The 19645-nt window shown below is 45.0% G+C and overlaps 1 protein-coding gene across 6 annotated transcripts in view; it reads right to left on the reverse strand.

Moving 5' to 3' along the window:
* MYRIP (myosin VIIA and Rab interacting protein) overlaps window positions 1–19645 on the reverse strand; it is a 210011-nt gene that overhangs the window by 42398 nt on the left and 147968 nt on the right. For 4 of the 6 annotated variants that reach the window (XM_061464517.1, XM_061464519.1, XM_061464521.1 and 1 more), the window contains exons 4-8: window positions 10605–10741; window positions 8837–8920; window positions 8251–8348; window positions 7761–7841; window positions 6063–6212 (exon numbers count right to left, since the gene is read on the reverse strand). In XM_061464517.1, coding sequence (XP_061320501.1) covers window positions 6063–6212; window positions 7761–7841; window positions 8251–8348; window positions 8837–8920; window positions 10605–10741 — 550 coding nt within the window. The remainder of the gene's footprint in view (window positions 1–6062; window positions 6213–7760; window positions 7842–8250; window positions 8349–8836; window positions 8921–10604; window positions 10742–19645) is intronic. The other 2 variants (XM_061464520.1, XM_061464518.1) reach the window with 1 other exon arrangement.

Below are 19645 nucleotides of genomic sequence, written 5' to 3' on the forward strand. Positions count from 1 at the left end.
ATGCTAGCAGTGCAGCAGAAACGCTCTGTGAAGGCAAGTAACACACAGACAGAACCAACACGTCCCACCCACCTGAGCAAATACAGTCGCAATCCCTAAGCATCACCACCAAGTGCATCCTTTGGTAAGTAAACTCCCACACCAGGAAGAGACAACATGAGCCTGGGAATGGTGCCACTCTGCCACAGCTTATTTATCCCTGGAAGTGATTTTTGCTCTGCTCAAATGTATGCAGTCCAGACATTTAGCAGTGTGAGCGAAATACCAAGGGTTTCAAGCATCTGTTCCTTAGTTAATCCTTTATGTTAACAGCCCCATGGCTTCTGAAAAAGGGCAAGACCAGGCAGATGAATAGGAGATTTTCACACTCAGCTGAAAGAAAACTCCCTTCTTCAGGCCCTGACCTAAACCCTGGTTAGAATATCCCAGCCATCAGGGCAAATCCTTGAACAGCAGGCTGGGAGAAAGCAGAGAGGACTGCTCCCTCTCCTGTGAAAGCCTTAGAGCATCCCTCCTTCCAGTGTCTGCACAAGCTGGCTGCTTGTTCACTACTGACACAGACATAGCCTGGCTGCACTGGATGCTTTGCCATCCTTCTACTGGCCTCTCAGACAGCTGATCCCCCTAAAAGCATTGGTCCTTTAAAAGGAGCACAAAACTAACACTCAGCTCATCAGGAGGACGAACTGCGCAGCTGCGTAACAACACGTAGAGCCACATCTGGCTGTGCATGTTACTTTGGTTCAGTTTGGATTAGCTGACCTTGAGGATCCAGAGATGGGCTGCAACAAAGAGAGGCAGGAGGTTATTCCCCAGCAAACCCATTGCTGCTGAGGACACAAGCAGCTCTACACATCACCACATAGAAGTATAATGCATAGCGTCTGAGGGACTTCCCTCCTTCCCCCACATAATTAGCAGGGCCCACATGTGATAATGCTATTGCTTTGGTTGCAATAATAAGGGAGATTTAAATATTGGTTCCAGAATATAAGCATCCATTTATGGCACTTATGGGGCTAACCATTTAGGAAAGTGTTAGGAGCATGAAATAGCATAGTTCAATCAATGTAATGTATTTATGTGAATGAGTGTGTAGAAGTTTGTGGTAAATCAGTTACTGGGTGCTTAGGAGTAGAGGACGCATGTACCAATGCGACTGTAATCTAAGTAGTACCTTTACAAGGTACCCTTATTCCTTTAGCTGTTAACATTCCTCTCATGTTCCCCCATGGCCAATTCTTTTTCCCTCCTCCCTAACCTGGAATATTCCATTACATCTCTTGAAAAAACCCCACCAAACCCCAAACGCGGGAGGTGCATCCCAGTTGCGTAACACCTTCCATGTGAAGATCCCGAGAGCTCAGTCAGCATCCAGTTATGACAGCATTACCATACTATTTACATATGAGACAGCTGAGCAACTGCAAAGGCCAGATCCCTGGGTCTGCTGTAGGACATCATGATTCTAAGTCACTACTAGCGCACCCCACCTGTATAAAGGGGAATGGAAGGAGGGGAGCTGGCATTTTGGTCTCCAGTCTAACTGTAGCCTCACACACAAACTCACTTCTTGGTTGTTTTTTATAAGACAATGCTCTTTCTGAACATGATTATTCCTTTTTCTCACTGATTTCTAGGTTGCTCAGTGCCCTGCACAGCCTTTCATGTCCTGTGCTGACCCTCATTTACAAGCTGTGCTCAGCAGAGCACTCACCCAGCAGAATCACTGTATCACCTACTCAGACGCCTACTTGACAGAGGAAGCCTGAAGTGTTCTGTGTTTATTTGCTTCTTGCTGTGATAACATGCACCCTGGTTTCATCTAAAAAGAAAGCAAGAAAGTCAGATTTGTCAGGCAGCCCAGCTCTGAGCATCACAGGGTTGAAGTCAGACCTTCAAGCTTTGTGATACCCAACAGTATGTTACAATAGCATCTTTAAAGTGAAATAAACCAAACCAAAGTGGGAAGAACAACTCATGATCTAAACTATTTGGAAAAGAACATTACAGAATGGCCGCCCTTCTCTGTCCTCTCTTCTGCTCCCTTTCATGTCTTAAAACCTATCTTGGTTTGCTGGCAGTAAGTGCAACACAGCTGAATTTAGGCCTGCATGGGCTTGATCATATACCCAGCATCCAAAACTGTCTTCTTCGATGTCTGTCAAGTGCATGAATAGTATTATGAAACAAAAAAAAACAGTAATCTTCTGCTAGAGATACATCTCAACCAAACTCACACTACACAAGCAAGTCCAAAAGCATAATGCTGTCATTCATCTTGCACTCATTATTTGGCCACCTGAAGCCTTGAAGTGTGGCATTAATTGCACAGTGAGAGCTGGGAAAGCACTTGTATCCTTCTGGAAGGAGGAAAAGCAGCCCCATTACTATGGACAGGGCTGTCTTGACCTGAAATCCAGATTACTTTTGCAGTGAAAGTACAATGTTACACCTGCAAAGTCAGCAGATGACAGTAAGATTTGTAACCTGGAAAGTGCTTAGAGATAGTTTGATCTTCTCATGATGAACATTAATACAAAATGACCCATCATTTCTAAACCACCAAGTGCTTTTCCATTCAAAGCGGACTGCTCTTTCCCATTCTGTGCAGAGAAGGTAGGGCTGCAGTTGGCTTCTTCTGGAAGGAAACAAGACACTAAACTACCCATCAGGATCCAGCTGACGGGCTTCATGCCTGCCTCATTGCAAGTAGGTCCCAGCAATGGACTTTGTGACAACCTTCTGATCCCAGCTCACGGATAAAAGCTAAAAGCTCCATCTTCCCTATGACATGACACATTATTAATGAGACATATTTCTGATACAGGGTTGTTGACAGGGAAGAAGTGATGTTGGCACAACTTCCTACAGTGTTGTGCCTCCCTCATGTGAAATAGCCCTGCCACTGTCTTGTAGGGCAGGATTCCTCCTCAAAAAGGTTTCAGACAAACCTACAAAGGTACAGAGAACCTGCAGAGCCCCAGGGGTTTCCAAGGCAGCGCTGGACCTCAGGCATGCGGAGCCCTCCTTCTCTTCAGAACAAATCAAAGGAAAACAGAAAGAACAAATAACCCACTGTCAATGCACTGTGGATCTTATAATGAGCTTAACCAGTAAATTTCTGCTTCCTCTGAGGTGCACCATAATGTGTATTTAATGAAATCCTCCTTTTCCCTATATCCCTAGCTGGTTTATGTACTATAAATTATGGATGAGCTGCTGTTTAGATATGCAATCTTTCAGCTGTAATACAAAGATCACTAATTCAGCACTTAGAACACACCAGGATGCCTGCATTCCATCAATGTTTGTACAGGATACAATATGCCAAGCAGTTGTTTGCTCTCACTGGCAGTGATCTACGGGGGTAAACGGATTGAGAGAGCAGAGAAGCATCCTCCCATTGCTCTAAACTCCTCCTATCCCAACTTTGTACAGCCTTTGCTTATTGCTAATGAGGAACAGAAGGTGCCATCCATCTCTTTTTGTGGGATAGGGAAATAAAAAATTCAGCCTTGTATCACTATTTTTAGTATGGGCAAAGGGATCTCAAAGAAATCTAAGAGGGGAAGGAAAGGAAAAGAGAGTATCTATAGTTACTACCACACCACAGCACTGCAGTTAAACAATCAGTAATACATTGTGTGTGTGTGCTCCTTAATATGAAGACCAATAGATTCTGCTCCAGTCAAGCAGGTCTCATGCTGGTGGTCCCCTGGCACTGTGCTGCCCTCAGCTTACACAGCCCAAGTTCTCTGCATGCAGCATTTCCTGCATGCTACAAAGAGGCAGTTTTAACTTATTTAACGATGATTTCAAAGCAAGTGATTTTGGTTGGGCAGGGAGGTAACGCAGGGCGAAGCTTCTGGCTGATACGGATGAGCTGCACATAGAGATTAAAAGAAAAATTGCCTGGCAGGTATAACCACACAGCTATAGCTGGGATTATTACAGCTCCCACTGTAACCAAATGCAACGTGGTAACAAACATGGGGTTCTAAAGGCCAGTGTTAAAGATGCAACTGCCATGAGTAACTGTATGTTGCTAGCTTTACTATAGTAGAGAAACCACGCATGTTATCTCCTACACATAAGACAGATAAATTTCCACGTCCAAATGATGAAATCCTACCTGCCTTAAGATCTGCTATCCTTACCTCCCTTTCCTCTGTATGTCTGTCTTTCTCTTCGTCATGTTTCTTGTCCCCTTTCATTTAAACTACCCTGCTTCTTCTTGCTGCAAGTACTAATCTACTTGCCAGGTGTCGTGGCAAATGGTCAAATTCATTCTTGTTTCTTAACGCACCACGGGATGACAATTGAACCAAACAGTGACAAATGTGGTGACAGACCAATAAAGAGCTAGGAAAATCCTTACAAAGCACTGTACAACACCGAAACTTGTTACTTCAGAACAGAATTTAGAAATCATAGAATGGTTTGGGTTGAAGGGACCTTAAAGCTCATCCAGTTCCAACCCCCTGCCACGGGCAGGGACACCTTCCACTAGACCATCAACCCCATCCAACCTGGCCTTGAACACTGGCAGGGATGGAGCATTTACCACTTCTTTGGGCAACCTGTTCAAGTGTGTTGAGTTGGAGCTTATCTCTCCAAATGCAGAAGAACAACAGGCTTCTAGTGTAATAACTGAGGATCTGAGCAGCGTGCTCCCCCAGGTCCTGTCCTTACACTGCAGAAAGAAAACTCGGCTGAGTCACACAGCAAATGAACTCTCCCTCTTCTGAGTCTTATTCCACAAGTAAATTGCCTAGGAGCTACAGAGCAAAGCACTTAACCATGCTCACCCTGACTTGTTAACAAGGACCAACTTGGTTAACAGCAGCAACTTAAAGGCATTACTCCTTCCATCTGGAAACAGGTGGGGACAAGAATGTGAGACTGTATCTCAGCCATTCTGGCCCCCAGTCTTAGATTCTGGCATCAATCTATTTTCACTGCAGTCTATGCTAGCAAACTTAGCTGGAAGCTAAAGCACACATTCAGCTCTGGTGGTTCTGCTCAGTGGGAGAGAAGTGGTTACTGGGAGCAGCAGCTTAAACCACTGTATCAAAATGCACTGGAACTCATCTGTGACTGCTCTCCCTCTCCTACTATGAAGCGGCTTATCCAAGCCTATAGCTTGTTCTTCTTAAAATGTTCCTAATGCAACTTGTCAGATTTTCTTCAGCTTTATAGCAGGAGCTAAAGGCATTGTGCTGAGAAGTTAAGTGAAAGAAAGAGGAAACACTCTTCAGTGTAAGACATAAATAGTGCTCTACAGTTGGTTTTACTTTTTGTTGCTGATGGTTGTTTTCTTTAAGATGGCAAAGGAGAAAAAGAAACATTACAGAAATCTAATACTGCACAAAAGAAAATATAGCACTTAGCAAAAATCCAGATAAAAGCTAAGTGAGCATAAAAACTGTTTGAAGGAAGAAACACCAAGGCATTGAGTGCTGTTAGCATTCAAATCAAGCAGTGAGATTGCTCGTATCACAAACATAGCCCTCCCCAACACACTCGCCAATACAACACAAAGTCTGTGCTGATCTTCCATGGCCAATTACATGCTAGGAAAGAATGCAACTGAACCACAATTTGTCTGGACACGGGTTTAATGCTCGTTCTCTGCAAGAACAAGGATGCTGAGGATGTCAGAGAGGGGCTCTTCATCACGGACTGTAGGGACAGGACAAGGGGTGATGGGTTCAGACTGAAACAGGGGAAGTTCAGGTTGGATCTAAGGCAGAAGTTCTGCCCTGTGAGGGTGCTGAGGCGCTGGCACAGGGTGCCCAGAGAAGCTGTGGCTGCTCCATCCCTGGCAGTGTTCAAGGCCAGGTTGGACACAGGGGCCTGAAGCAACCTGGTCTAGTGTGAGGTGCCCCTGCCCATGGCAGGGGGTTGGAACTGGATGATCTCAAGGTCCTTTCCAACCCAAACCATTCTATGAGTCTCTGATTCAAACTATCTAAGCATCATTGCAGGCAGTAAGTGCACTTAGCCATGAGTTTAATCTTGCAGTCTTGTGCCGCAGAAAGCATCAATACATCACTCACCCATAACGTGTAGGACCCCCTGCGGCTCCCTGGAAAAGTCAGCATGCTCTGATCCGAGACAGCAACCGATGCCAGGCCACTGCTCCTGGATGGTGGCCATTCAAAGTCAGCTTCAGCCTGCTCAGTTTTGCTTTTCTGCTTCTTTATAATCTGTAAAGTAGGGGGCAAGGGAGAAAAGAAAAGGGTGTTTGGGAAATACTCTGAGCCGTACGGAGAAAAAACCATCAATGCCGTCTCATGGCAAACTGCCTAAGAGCATTTGAGTTTCCCTTTGCTTTTACTCCAGTTCATGCAAAGATGATTCTGGCACTTTGCATGCATTCCTTCTTATCTGAAGCCATACTGCTTGTCAGCACATAAGCACTGACACAATAAACCATGATCGATGCCTGCAGAAACATCAGAGGTGAATTAGACGAAGGTGGAAACCTGTTCCTACAGTAACACTTTCAGCATCTAAGTGTCACATCTTTTCTCAGACAGCAATCCTTGCAAAGAAACATAAAGCACCAGATGTGAGGGGGATTTCAAAGGTTCCCATGACATCTAGATGGGATTCTGCTGAAACTGAAGAGGTCTTGGGTATCTTGGCACTATTTTTGCTTCTGAAAATCTACATTGCCTTAAGAGAGAGAGATCGCACAAGCTGCCTGTCTCCCTACACTGACAGAGCACATCCTGCCACACTTCACTTCTGCAACCTTACTGACTCCAGTCTAAAATACCCACAGAATATTGCTCTGTGGCACAGAATATCTTGTTAGGCAGCTTTTGACTAAAGCGGTAGCAATTCTAGCTTGGCTGAGATAGGCTCTGGACTATCAAAGACTTGATAAGCAGAATTAAGCTTCTAATATCCCTATTAAAAAGAAAGCAGATCATTTCCCATTGAGCTGCTGCTGCTCTTCTGGTTTTACTTTAAAGCCTAATAAACAAGAAATTCATCTTCTGATATGGGATCCATCCATTGTTAAATGCCACATCCCATAAGCAGATGTGGCAATTAGCTTAGTTTGCATGGAGGGAGACCAACAGAGTGGTTACTTTACTGACCACGGGAGCTCAGGAGCACCTTCTTCATACTTGTCCCTCCTTGCTCCAAACTGTCCAGCCAAACTCAAGGGATATTTGTTCCCACTAGCCCCCATTTCTGTGCTGCATCAGTGTCAACTGCAAGCTTCACAGGGAGAAGAATGAGCTTTCCAGAGAAAGCCACACAAACAGACACAGGGTTCTGTGATTGTTTGGGTGGCTCTCCCAGCATCATTACCAGAGCTCTGTTTTCATGATCAATGTTTTCTTTGCAAGTGTTGCAGATGCAGAGCTCAGTAGATGGTATGGTCAGGAGCCATACTCCCCTACATTGGAAAACTTCATCCCTCTTGGGAATTGAAGTACAGATGTAAAATTCCACGGAGCAGGAGCCTGCTCTTGCAAGAAAAGATACCAGAGATCTGAGGAAGTGGTACCTCTCAGCTCTGAGGGTGTAGGCCAACATCTTAGGCACTGGATTAAGCTTTTTTCTGTCTGATGTAGCTGATTAAGCCTATACTGTGATGATTGAAGTTGCGACTTGTCATTTACTCCCCTCTCTACACTGGTGTCATCCTTTTTGCTGTTCGCAGAGTTAAAGCTCACCAGACTAAAGGATTGTGCTTTGGCTATTAAACAAGGTAGGGAAGAAACTGCATGCCATACCTTCTGCACGATGGTTGTGGCCAGCTCTTCTATGAGGTCCTCCTTGTGTTCCTGCAAGTAACAAGCCTCATTCTGCTTGTCCTGCATGAAAACGGTTATCTGTTGTGGCTAAAATCACAGAAAAACAGCCTTTCCACAGAAATGGTACAGATCAGGAAATGGGTAAAATGCCCTTACTGGCATGGTGAAAGAAATGACAGGTTCTTACACCGCATGCCACCTTTGAACTGCAACATGCATCTTGGGTACAAGGCCATGAAACTCACACCCAGCTCTTTAGATATGGCATGAGATAATCACCGCTTCCTCATGTTTTCTTTTGTATCCAGTTGTTTTTGTACCACTACCCAAATTAAGAGAAACATAATTGTTCTATTTTAATTACTACATTTCATATTTGGTAAATGCCCCTGCCCGTGGCAGGGGGGTTGGAACTAGATGATCTTAAAGTCCTTTCCAACCCTAACTATTCTATGATTCTAAATGTTACCAGGCTGTCACTGTAGGTCTCTGCCTTCGAAATAGCTTCTTCCACTGCTTCCTCTGCAACACGTAAGGCCACAGCAAGGGTATCCATCATGCTGTGTCCTAGGTGAAGAATCAGATAAAAACACCATGTTCTTTACACAGCCACATTTTGCATGATGAGCTCCAGAATTCAGACTCATATTCTGGAGAGAAATTCAAATCTGAGGTTGTTCATGACAAAGTTCATTTCCTCAATCCATAATTCTGCACAGGAAAACAAACACCGGAAGGCAGAGAAATCGGTCTCAATCTCTACGTTACTTCTGAGATGTAAATATGAAATACAAAAAACCCATGGGATTTTTATGTTCCTTCTTTTAGAACCCAGCAAAACGGTTCAGAGGGAATCACAGGAAGAAAATCTCTAAACTTCCTATGAACACCAACAGAACAGATGAAAATGCATGAGCACACGAAAGGAAACAGGAGAGAAGTAACAAAACCTGAACGCTGAGAAAATCAAACTAGCATTGGTTGTAATACCCCAGTGTGTTACACAAAGGCTTTTTAGTATTGTGGTGAATGCTGGAGTTGACTAAGCAGCATACCTTCTGTCTGTCGGTAGAATGTAGAGTCACTGCCACAAATGCTTCCTTCATTTTCAAAGCTGCCTTCAAGAAACCCTCCTTCTGCTCCAAAAGAAGACAGAACTGTGAATTACTATAAGAAATACCCTTGAACAGCTGAGGCATTAGGATTAGAAAATAGAGTTAGAATAGAATTAGGCCAGAATATTCACTCAGGATACGGTGGCACTGCACACAAAGAGGGATAGGCAGAAATTCCTCCAACTTCTTGGATAAACCATGACTGCAGCAGCTTTTGTACAGGCCATGACTGCTTTTATATGGAAGACCTCTCCTTTTGGATGGAGAAAACTACTTGTACAGTGAAAAAGAGAGGAAGAAGCTACCAGGTATAAAGCACAGCAGAAGTTAAGTACAGGGAATTTGCCTTTAATATGACATTTGGGGTTGAAATAGATTCTACATTTTAAAGGGCAACGCTGTATAAATAAGCCAATCCCTAGACACATATGCTAGTATTTATCTTCAAAGGGAACAAAAGGTTTACCTAACCCTCACACGGAGAGGAGAAGCAAGTTAGCAATGACATTTAGACTCAAAGACCTGCCTTAGAAAGGTCTTGCAGAGAGTGCACATGCCACTGCAACTCATCACTGCATTGCTCACACTTCCATTCCAGGACAAACTCAGTGACACTGCAGCTTAAGTACAGGCAACACATGATATTAACATTCTGAAGGATCCATCCTCACAGCTTTTAATTCCATGTGCCACAAGTGCCCTCACTGGCACGGGTTTCCTTGCCTTTTGGACATACTTGGTCTCAACTGTTAAGGAATCCTCCCTAGAAATACGGATTTGATACAGAGAAAGCTAAGACTAACAAATCAGAACTGAATGCATGGGTTGTTTCCTCCTAGAAGCCAAACTCCACTTGTTTTAGCCCATTTCATATCTCCAATTACTTTTATGGGCAAGACATTGTAACAGCAGAGTTAAGGGAGAGCTGTGTCTCTTCATCTAAAAGGGTGACACCGATACTTCATCAGCATCTTTGACCCCTTGACAAACATCAGTACAATAATAAGATGTGGCCAGTTTCAGACTCTTAAGCATGCAAAACTCTGAGGACAATCTGAAGTTTTGGTCAACTTGGATACTGAATGTATCCCATTTAACCAAATCCCGCTTCAAATGTGCTCTAAGGCCAAACGCTGGATGCAAAATTACTTTCTCATTCACAGACTACTCAGAACTGTGATAAATTTTGGAACAAGGGCTAGCATATAAACTGCAATTTACTTCACAGACTGAAGATAACAGTTCTCCCGTATCAGTGGCATAATTATGATTAAACATCCTTTGAATTCAGAAATAGATCTCCAGACACTTCACCTCTTTTTTCTCTTCACTGAGGTACTTGATTTAAAGAAAAACCCTTAAAAAGATCTCTTTTGAATTTCTCTCAGATTTTGCACTGTCTCAGCTTGTGTGTTAAAGTAGACAAGCTGAGGGGGAACGGCTTTAAACTGACAAAGGGTGATTGAGATGAGCTCTTAGGCAGAAGTTCTTCCCTGTGAGGGTGCCGAGGCGCTGGCACAGGGTGCCCAGAGAAGCTGTGGCTGCCCCATCCCTGGCAGTGTTCAAGGCCAGGTTGGATACAGCAGCTTGGAGCAACCTGTGTGAGGTGTCCCTGCCCGTGGCAGGAGATTGGAACTGGATGAGCTTTAAGGTCCCTTCCAACCCAAACCAGTCTGGGATTCTATGATTCTATAGCAAGAAATCTTACCTATTACATCAGGACAGCCTCCGCTCTCCAGTCTATGCTTCTTGTATAAGTTCTTCAGGACTTTGGCACTTCCAAAACACTTGAAGCGGCTTTTGACATTATTGTAGTACCAATCCAGAGACTGGGTCCTTAGGAGCCTAAACCAGAAAAATAAAGGACATATCTGGAATGATTCTATAACAAATAAACAGCAACAGTCACCGTCCTTCTATGTTAAAAGGGATCTTTTAGGCCTCAAAGCATAAGCATATACATTTTTGAATACTTCTTTACTATTTATACTTTTCAGGCATCTGTTATACTGAGGCAAGAGGAAAAAAGAGGTCAATCATGAGCAAATCTCTGATTTGTGTTACTCACGGTTTTATTTGGTTTGGCTGCTATCAGAAGAGGCGCTCTCCCCTTTTACGCTATAATGCCAATACTACAGCCTGGAACAACACCAACACCAACCACCACCAAGCCTTGGAACAGCACAGGGAGGTTTTAGAACCAGCCTTTATCTACCCCGATTTACACATAATGTCAGAACATTAACCCATGAACGCAGTGGTGCATTCATGGTGAAACCAAGAGAGGAGACAAAGCATAATTAAAGGACCTCAAAGCAGAATGAGCAAAGAACAGCAGGTGGAAAACCTACTTTGGAGGGAAGGACTCACAACTGCAGCTTGGTTTCTCACTTTCAGCATTTAGCATCATTGATGTCGATAATTCATCCCAATGGATTCGTCTCTGGAGCTCCTATACTTTTATAAAGCCATGAGATGCTCTCAAGCTCTTCATCCTTTTCCAAGTGGCAATGGATGGAGGGAACCTGCACCATTGCCAGGCAACACTACCAAAAGGTCACCTATCTCACTGCACACACTGTATGAGTTATGAATGCTGACCTGGCAACTTAGGAAAAACAAAGAGATGGGGCCCACTGCAAGGCTCTTTCCCCATGTTACCATGGTTTTTTGGGGGTCTGATCAGTACTGTTTCTGTAAAAACTGAAAACAAGCAGCACTGACCTCTATGAGGGGAGAGTGCTTTGCAGTAACACAACTTTAGAGTCGGGCTTTGTATCTGTAATGGTATTTTCCACATGCGAACTTTGGAAGAGTCAAAAGGAGAAGAGATGACACATCAATGAAAGAAGAGATTTGCCTCTGTACTAGTTAATCTGGTGTAAACATCAGGATTGGTATTTTTGTCTTAATTTCCTCATTGCTGCAGGATTAACACTTTGTGAGTAATGGAATCATCTTATGCTTCTCTCCTATGGGTTGGAGAGCTACCAACAGCTCCAAATCTGTGCTTTGGTCCTGCACACGTTTTACAGCAGATTACAATGCCCCTTTCTCTAAAGCTTTTGAGCCTCTAATAGTGTGCAAGTCCCCTCTGTGAAAAGAGAGTTCACACTTCAAGCTGTATGCATTCTGAAGAAGCAGAAACGGTTGGAGCCTCTTCTTTTGCTGTGCCATAAAGACTGCTATGTCTTTATTGCTAAACAGTCTTAATCCCTATGGGCATTATTTATGTTATATCGCATTGCAGTGCAGCTGAGTTGCATTTTGATGTGCTTTTGGCAGAGTGGAACACCGTGATTTTATGATCCTGCCTTACTCCAAAGTGTGCAAGGTAGGCAACCACTTGTGGGTTAGTGACAATAACACTTGAATAAGTGTTCTTGCTGGGCTGCACCTTCAGAGCGTGAGCAGCAGTCGAGGGAGGGGATTCTCCCCCTCTGCTGTGCTCTGCTGAGACCCCCTCCTGCAGCCTATGCCCTGGTGTAACATCCAGCCCCAGGTCCCTTGAGGTCTGTGTTGAGCAGACTCACACCGGACAGGAGCCGCCTCACAATTCCTGGACCTTTCTACTTTTGTGGATGTGACTGTTCTTTAAGTGAAGTAATGACAACTTAAAAAGCCAAACCACCCCACCTCTGAAATACAGAGCTATCCATCCACAGCTCAGAACTGCTGCTCTGTGGGAGACTCCAAAACGCAACACACAACCACATCAAACCGAACAGAGTATTACAAGTGTGGAAAAGCAACATCAGTGCTCTAGTTTTCACCCCTTCAAAGCATCCTCAAGGCTCCTTGAACTTCCCGGGGGGCTCAGCTGTGAGCAAAGAGATGGAGGGGTTGGGAGCCAGGAGAAGGGGCATAAGGGTTGTACTATGGCAGAGTTGGGACACTGGTGGCCAGGACCTCTCCAAAGCAGACCTGCTTTGCCACGCTGCTGGGCTGGAAGCAGAGGCATGCTGCAGTTCAGTGTTAACCACGATGTTTCCCCCTCCCCAGGTAGGTGATGAGTGCTGCAGGATGACCTCCTCCATCACGCTCTTGCTGCACTGGTGCCATGTTCTGCATCAGGGGTTGTGAAACTCCAGCTAATCCATGCGATGCTGTCTCAGGCACTGCCACGGGACCCCAACGCAGGCTCTCTCCCTGTCCTGGCCTCACACACACTATAAGGCTCCAAGCTCTTAATTCATTTCCCAATGGAGAGAAGAGACCTCAGCCTCGTGCCCAGAGAAACAGGTAAGATTTAGCCTATCACTTATTTACTAGTTTCAGAGTAAAACTGCTTCAAACTCAGCGTCCTGAAATACTCTTTCTCTGCCAGTAGCAATATTTGCCTTTTCCCTTGGGCTGATGTTTTAGAGCTTGTAACATACTGCTTGTTGCAAATTGCTGAATTAAAGCATTTCAGTTCCTTTCAGTCCCAGTGAAATCAAACCAGCTCAAGAATGCAACTTCACCTTCATTCCCTTCGGGATGAATCGTTACTATAGCACACAAACACCGCAGACGTGAATATCCTACCGAGGCTCAGCTTCCTGAAAATCAGACTTTATATGTATATATCTATTGAGAAAGTTCAGCCACAAGCAGAACAAAGCAGTTCTTCCTGTCCCTCACACTGAAACCATGAGTATCCTGCGCCAGCAGAAATGAACCTGATCTGATAATTGCACTGCAGCCTATGTCCATTACTCAGAGCTCAACCAAAAGGATGGTGCTATGTAAGGCATTTCCTAAAAACACGCATCCCCTCGACCATTCACACAGAAATTCACTGCCCCAATTTGGGCTTTTAAACTTCTTCCTTAGATCTAACCTGAACTTGCCCTGTTTCAGTTTGAACCCATCACCCCTTGTCCTATCCCTACAGTCCCTGATGAAGAGTCCCTCTCCAGCATCCTTGTAGCCCCCTTCAGACACTGGAAGCTGCTCTGAGGTTTCCACGCAGCTTCTCTTCTCCAGGCTGAACAGCCCCAATGTTCTCAGCCTGTCTTCACACAGGAGGTGCTCCAGCCCCTGAGCATCCTCGTGGCCTCCTCTGGACTTGCTCCAACAGCTCCATGTCCATCTTATATCAGGGACCACCAGTACACGAGGTGTATCACTGTAGTGACAGGACAAGGGGTATGGGGCTCAAACTGAAACAGGGGAAGTTCAGACTGGATATAAGGACAAGGGGAATGGCTTTAACCTGAGAGGGGAAAGATTGAGATGAGTTCTTAGGCAGAAGCTCTTCCCTGTGAGGGTGCTGAGGCGCTGGCACAGGGTGCCCAGAGAAGCTGTGGCTGCCCCATCCCTGGCAGTGTTCAAGGCCAGGTTGGATACAGGGGCTTGGAGCAACCTGGTCTAGTTTGAGGTGTCCCTGCCCGTGGCAGGGGGTTGGAACTGGATGACCTTAAGGTCCTTCCTATGATTCTATACCACCTTCAGCTGAGATTTATACCCTTTTGCCACTTATACCCACCCATGCTGCCATCTAACAACAGATCTTCATTTACCTAGCCCCATGTGCACACAGCTCCATCACTGCATCCTCCTTCCTTCTTGGCAGTTGTCTGCATACTTAACTTACTTTTCCTATGAAGCTATTTGGGTCTTCTCTGAAGTTTAGTCTTCCAATTATATTTCCTCAGTATTAAAGGAGTTCCTTTCACAGAGACTTATTGCATCAAGACACCTCCTTTTCAAGACTTCTGCAAAGGATAAGGCTGGATGTAGGTCAGGTTCGGTGCGTTTTGCACCTCATCCAGAGTTAATCTTCCCATTTGAAAATGGTCAGGCTAAAAACATCTTCTGGTTTAAGTTGAGCACAAAGCCATCATCCTGGTTTGCGCATGAAGGCTGCGAGGGTGAGTTTGGTAAGGACCATTTTCAGGTCTGTTCCCCAGAAGATAAATGTCCTGCAGCAGTTGAGGAAAACCCTGAAACAACACTGGTATAATTCTAATTACAGTTTGATCCTCTGGTAGGAAAACCCACGTAAGAGTACAACATGTCAGCATTTAACTGAGCTATTTTACCTTATATCTTCCTTGTGAAGCTGAATGTCAGGAACCCCTGGCTCACAAATGAATGTGTATCTAGCATATTAATCGGACCTGCTGCCTTCAGGAAACCTATTGTGTTTTAGGGCAACTGAAGTGATTTTTGTAGCAGTTATAAAAGTATTTTTTAATAAAGAAGAGGGTTTTCAAACTCGTGCTCCACTGTAATTTAGCTGACTCTAAACACTAGGGGGGAAATCATGACTGTGGAGAGTTAGCAGCAGTTAAAGGAACAACTTAAGAAGGGGCAGGACCTCTCTTCAGGCGTCTACCGGCAGTAAAAGATGTGAGAAGCCATATCCAACACAGCTCCTGACAGTATCTCAGCAAGAGCTAATAAACTCTTGCCACAACAACGCGTTTAGGAGGATGTTTGCCATGTCTTACAGCCATTAGTGAATACTCTTCCTCCAGCGCTGCTTTGTAAAGCGAGCATCGGCTGACGGATGCTTATTCGTTCAGAGCTGACTTCTGAACCTAAAAGTTCAGAAGGCTGCATTGCAGGGGAGCTTGCAGAGAGCCTGCAGTACAAGCTACTGCTGCTTTCAAGCCACTCTGGCAGAGCCTTAGGCTGTGAAAGCAATGGGATCATTTAGGTGTTCCCTTGTCCCCACACGATGAGCAATACCGAGATCACTGCCAGCAGACATACAGTTCGCCTGCTTTTCATGACTGCTAATGCTGCAGAGCTCACGAACCATCCACTGGTGTTTTCCTATCCTAACACTGAAAGGTTTTCTTAACATTTAAGCTGAATCCTCCTTGTTTCTATTTAAACAAGACAGTTGAAGATGCTTGCTCTTTTCTTCCTTCTTTTCCTCTGTTTCAGCACAGATCACTCTCACTGTTTTTTTTTCCTGGGACAAGGGAAAAAAGACCCAAGTGTCCTATATTGTTATTTAAATACAAATCCCAGAACTGGTAATTCAAGGCTTTACCAATACTCCTTCAAGAAGGCTAAATGTAACTGTCAGGATATGACAGCGCAGCACAGGCCCTATGAATGAGGTCCCACTGAGAGCACCAGGGATGTCACAATGATATTGAATCTGGGCTGTGCAATGCTGTGAGTCAAACATCATAGAATCCCAGACTGGTTTGCGTTGGAAGGGACCTTAAAGCTCATCCAGTTCCAACCCCTGCCATGGGCAGGGACATTTTCCACTAGACCAGGTTGCTCCGAGCCCCATCCAACCCAGCCTTGAACACTGCCAGGGATGGGGCATTCACCACTTCCTGACAAAGTCTTCCTGTAGAAACCCCCAACCCTTTAAAAAGGAAGTTCCTGTTGAACTAAGCCCAGGGCATTTTCACTCCACCTTTTCTTTAACCCCACAATTGCACGGATGCCGCTCTCAGAAATGAGGTTTAAAGGGCACCTCCACACTAGCTGGTAGAGGTACCAATGGGCTAAAATGTTGCTTTCATGGGAGAAATTCCAGCACACAACTGTTAACACCTTCTCATCACGAAGCAAAGAACTCTCCCAGATAATCCAACCATGAAGCTTGTCATTCACAAGAAGCCTTGTGGCCATATCCGTTCCACTTCCACCCCACAGGCCCCCAAAACACCCATCTCTCTTCATTTTACTGCTTTCATTTCTAGGTTGGTGCGTAACAAGCCCCAGATGTTACTGCGACCACTGGGGATCGTTCAGTGGCCAAAAGCAGTCTGTGGTCCTCATCACCAATGGTGTGATGGGGCCCAAGAACTTCTTTTCTCAGCCCTTCTAGGTTTTGCATTCCATGGCTGGCAATCACTGCCCCACCACACTGGATTTTCCTCTTAAGCCTTTCATTAAGCTCTTCCACAGCTGAGGAACAGGACCTGTCAGCCCAGGTGGAAAGTAAGTAATAAGCAGCTATTGAGTACCTGAAACCAAATCCACATCCAAACACCTCTCCAAAAGCTGCAACAGTCCTGTATTGTCAAAATGAAACATTCCACACGTTCACTGCCAAGTGCTTTTCATGAGGATATCATAGATTATGGGCTGCATTCATGACATTGGTATGTGAGCTACAGGATTCATGCTATGACATAAAAAGCATAAATATACCAATAATAATATTGCTACTGAAACAAATCTTTCTCCCTTAAAGTAATGGAAATATTTCACTTTAGCTGAATCCCTTTCCCCCTTCCCGAATCCCTTTTTATTTCATGTAAAGTCGTCGTTTTCCTCCCTCTCTATTTCAATTTGCAGTAAAATACATTTTCAGTGTCTCAATAGTTACAAACAGAAGAAATTCCATCTCCTGGTCGTTCGGTACTAAGTGGTTTTTCAGGCAAATCGTAAGAATTGATTGCCACTGCATCATTAGTGACTATATGACACTCGCATTCACCACCATGCTGAAGCAAAATAAACCAAACAGGAATCAAAGCTTTATTACAGCTACACTGAACACAGAGAAGTTGTCATTTACTGCCACAGTTGTTTCTGCTTGCTACCACACATCAAGGTAAATTTCGCTTCCTATTTCTGATAGCAGACAGGCAAAAAGAACAAAAATCCACCCTGACAGTACCTCAACATGAGCGCATTCTGCTGCTTTCCTTAAGAAACAACAATAGCAAGAGATGTCCCTAAATTCTCTTTGGAGAGGCGTTCATTTCCTGCTGAGCTATTACTACCAATGTACCCTTAGCACCTACTTGCCGAAGGGAAGGACAATACAAGAACCTTGTGTAAATCAACTTCAGAATGCAGACAGCAACATCAGAACGCTCTCAGGAGCGTTTGGCCACTGAGCTTCGCTCTCACGTTAAGGAAACACAAGTACTTACAGCCAAAATCCAACCGCACATAAACGGCTACAAACAAACGCACCCTTCACCCGCATGAGAAACGCTTCCCATGGCGCCAGCAGATACCAACTGAAGCAAGAGGACATCAAGCCGCTTTGATTAGCTGTTCTAATTACCCAAGTGAAGGCTTTGCTTTCTGCAAACTTCATTTTCAATCCACAGATTCTTGAAAAGCAGCTGAACACCACAAACGGGTCCACGAAGCATAAAAACCATCGCGAGACGGATACAAACTCTGCTCCATCCAAGATACCCGAGGATAAACCATGCAAATGAAGTCTGTAATCCTGATTAGAAAATAACGCAGGGCTTTTAACACAAAGCTCCAGGACACCAAAAAGACAACAATCCTCTGCTCTGAGGTCTGTTTCTGTTCTTCTCTTGGGAGAAAGCTGTGAACAAAGAGCTGTGAAACACCAGCAAGGATGAGCAGATTCATCCCCACGTACAACCAGGAAGAACGCTGGGCTCATTTCAGCGTCATTTAAAACAGAAAGGGGGAAGAAAAATGATTCAAAAGAAGCCCAAAACCTTAAAACGTCACTGGGGAGTGAAGAGATGTGATTTCAGTTCCTCTTTTGCAGTGGTTAAGCTTGCCCAGCAAAGCCCAGCTTCTGAAGGAGGTTTTCTTCTGGCAGCTGTGCAGCATCACCCCACTGCAAGACAACACGTCCTTGTAGCTTTGTGATTCCACAGCCACAGAACAGCTTAAAAACACGTTGTTTGTTCAGTGCCATGTTATCCAGCAGGAGCAAGACACCTCCAAATCCATGCTCCAGGCAGGTCCCTAGCTGGGAGGCATAAGGAACGTATTCCCTTGCCACCCATCTACCTACTGGGGTAGGAAGGAGGAGTGAGAGGGAGTGATGCTTCACTTGCCATAGAGTAAACCTACCCATTCGTGCTTCACATGTTTATCCAGCAGTTCAAGCAAGGAGATTACCTTGAATTACAGTGGAAAATGGGGAATTGCTGGCCAGCCCCAGAAGGTGGGCTCAGGCAACCAGCACACCTCAGCTGCTCTTTTGAGCATGGACCAAGGAAGGGCTGAGCGAGGGGATGTGATGCTGGGCAACGGTGCTTTCTACAGCTGTGCGCAACGAGCATCATGAGCATCCTGAGCTCTGAAGCTCCTTACCATTCTATTGCTGCTTTTGCAGAAAATGAGCCTCCTGTACGTTGTGCTACTTATCCGTGGAGCTCTCTTTGATGCAGCCTTTAAAACATGCAGGGCATGGGTCTTTTCCCTTCTTATTTTCTCAGACTGCTTCCTCGTCGCTGCATGTAAAGTGGTGGGGTTTTCCCTGCTGCACAGGAAACAGCTTTAGTTGGCAGCTTTATTGTGCAAGCTGCCCAGCAGCCGGACAAAAGCTAAATTCCAGATTATGGCTCAAAACCACCGGAAAAATTCCAAAGCCTTTACAAATTATACAAATGAGACCTTAATCCCAGCTGGCCTCACTAGCGGGGGCTCCGCATCTGGGCACACACACACAGATGTACCGCTTGTGGGGATTTTCAGCTATTTGAATGATGAAAAATACAACCCCCTCGCCCTCCCTCTATTTTTGTTAATACTTGTATCACAGTAATACACCCCATACAGTCCTGCAGGCACAGATTAGCCAGGCTGTCAGAGAAATACAGCTGTGGTGGATGCCCCATCCCTGGAGACACTCAAGGCCAGGCTGGATGTGGTTCTGGGCAACCTGATCTGGTTGAAGATGCTCATTGCAGGGGGTTGGATTGGATGAGCTTTGAAGGTCCCTTCCAACCGAAGCTGTTCTATGGCTCTAAACCTAGCCCTGCTCAGAGCTCCTGGGCAAAACTGATCTGCTGTCCAGAGATGGATTCACTTCTCTAACAAACAGAAAGCTTCAAAGCC

The sequence above is a fragment of the Pezoporus flaviventris genome, unplaced genomic scaffold (assembly GCF_033815535.1).
Source record: "Pezoporus flaviventris isolate CSIRO_AGI_PZ_B2104156 unplaced genomic scaffold, CSIRO_AGI_Pfla_v1 ptg000037l, whole genome shotgun sequence".
Lineage (NCBI taxonomy): Eukaryota > Metazoa > Chordata > Aves > Psittaciformes > Psittacidae > Pezoporus > Pezoporus flaviventris.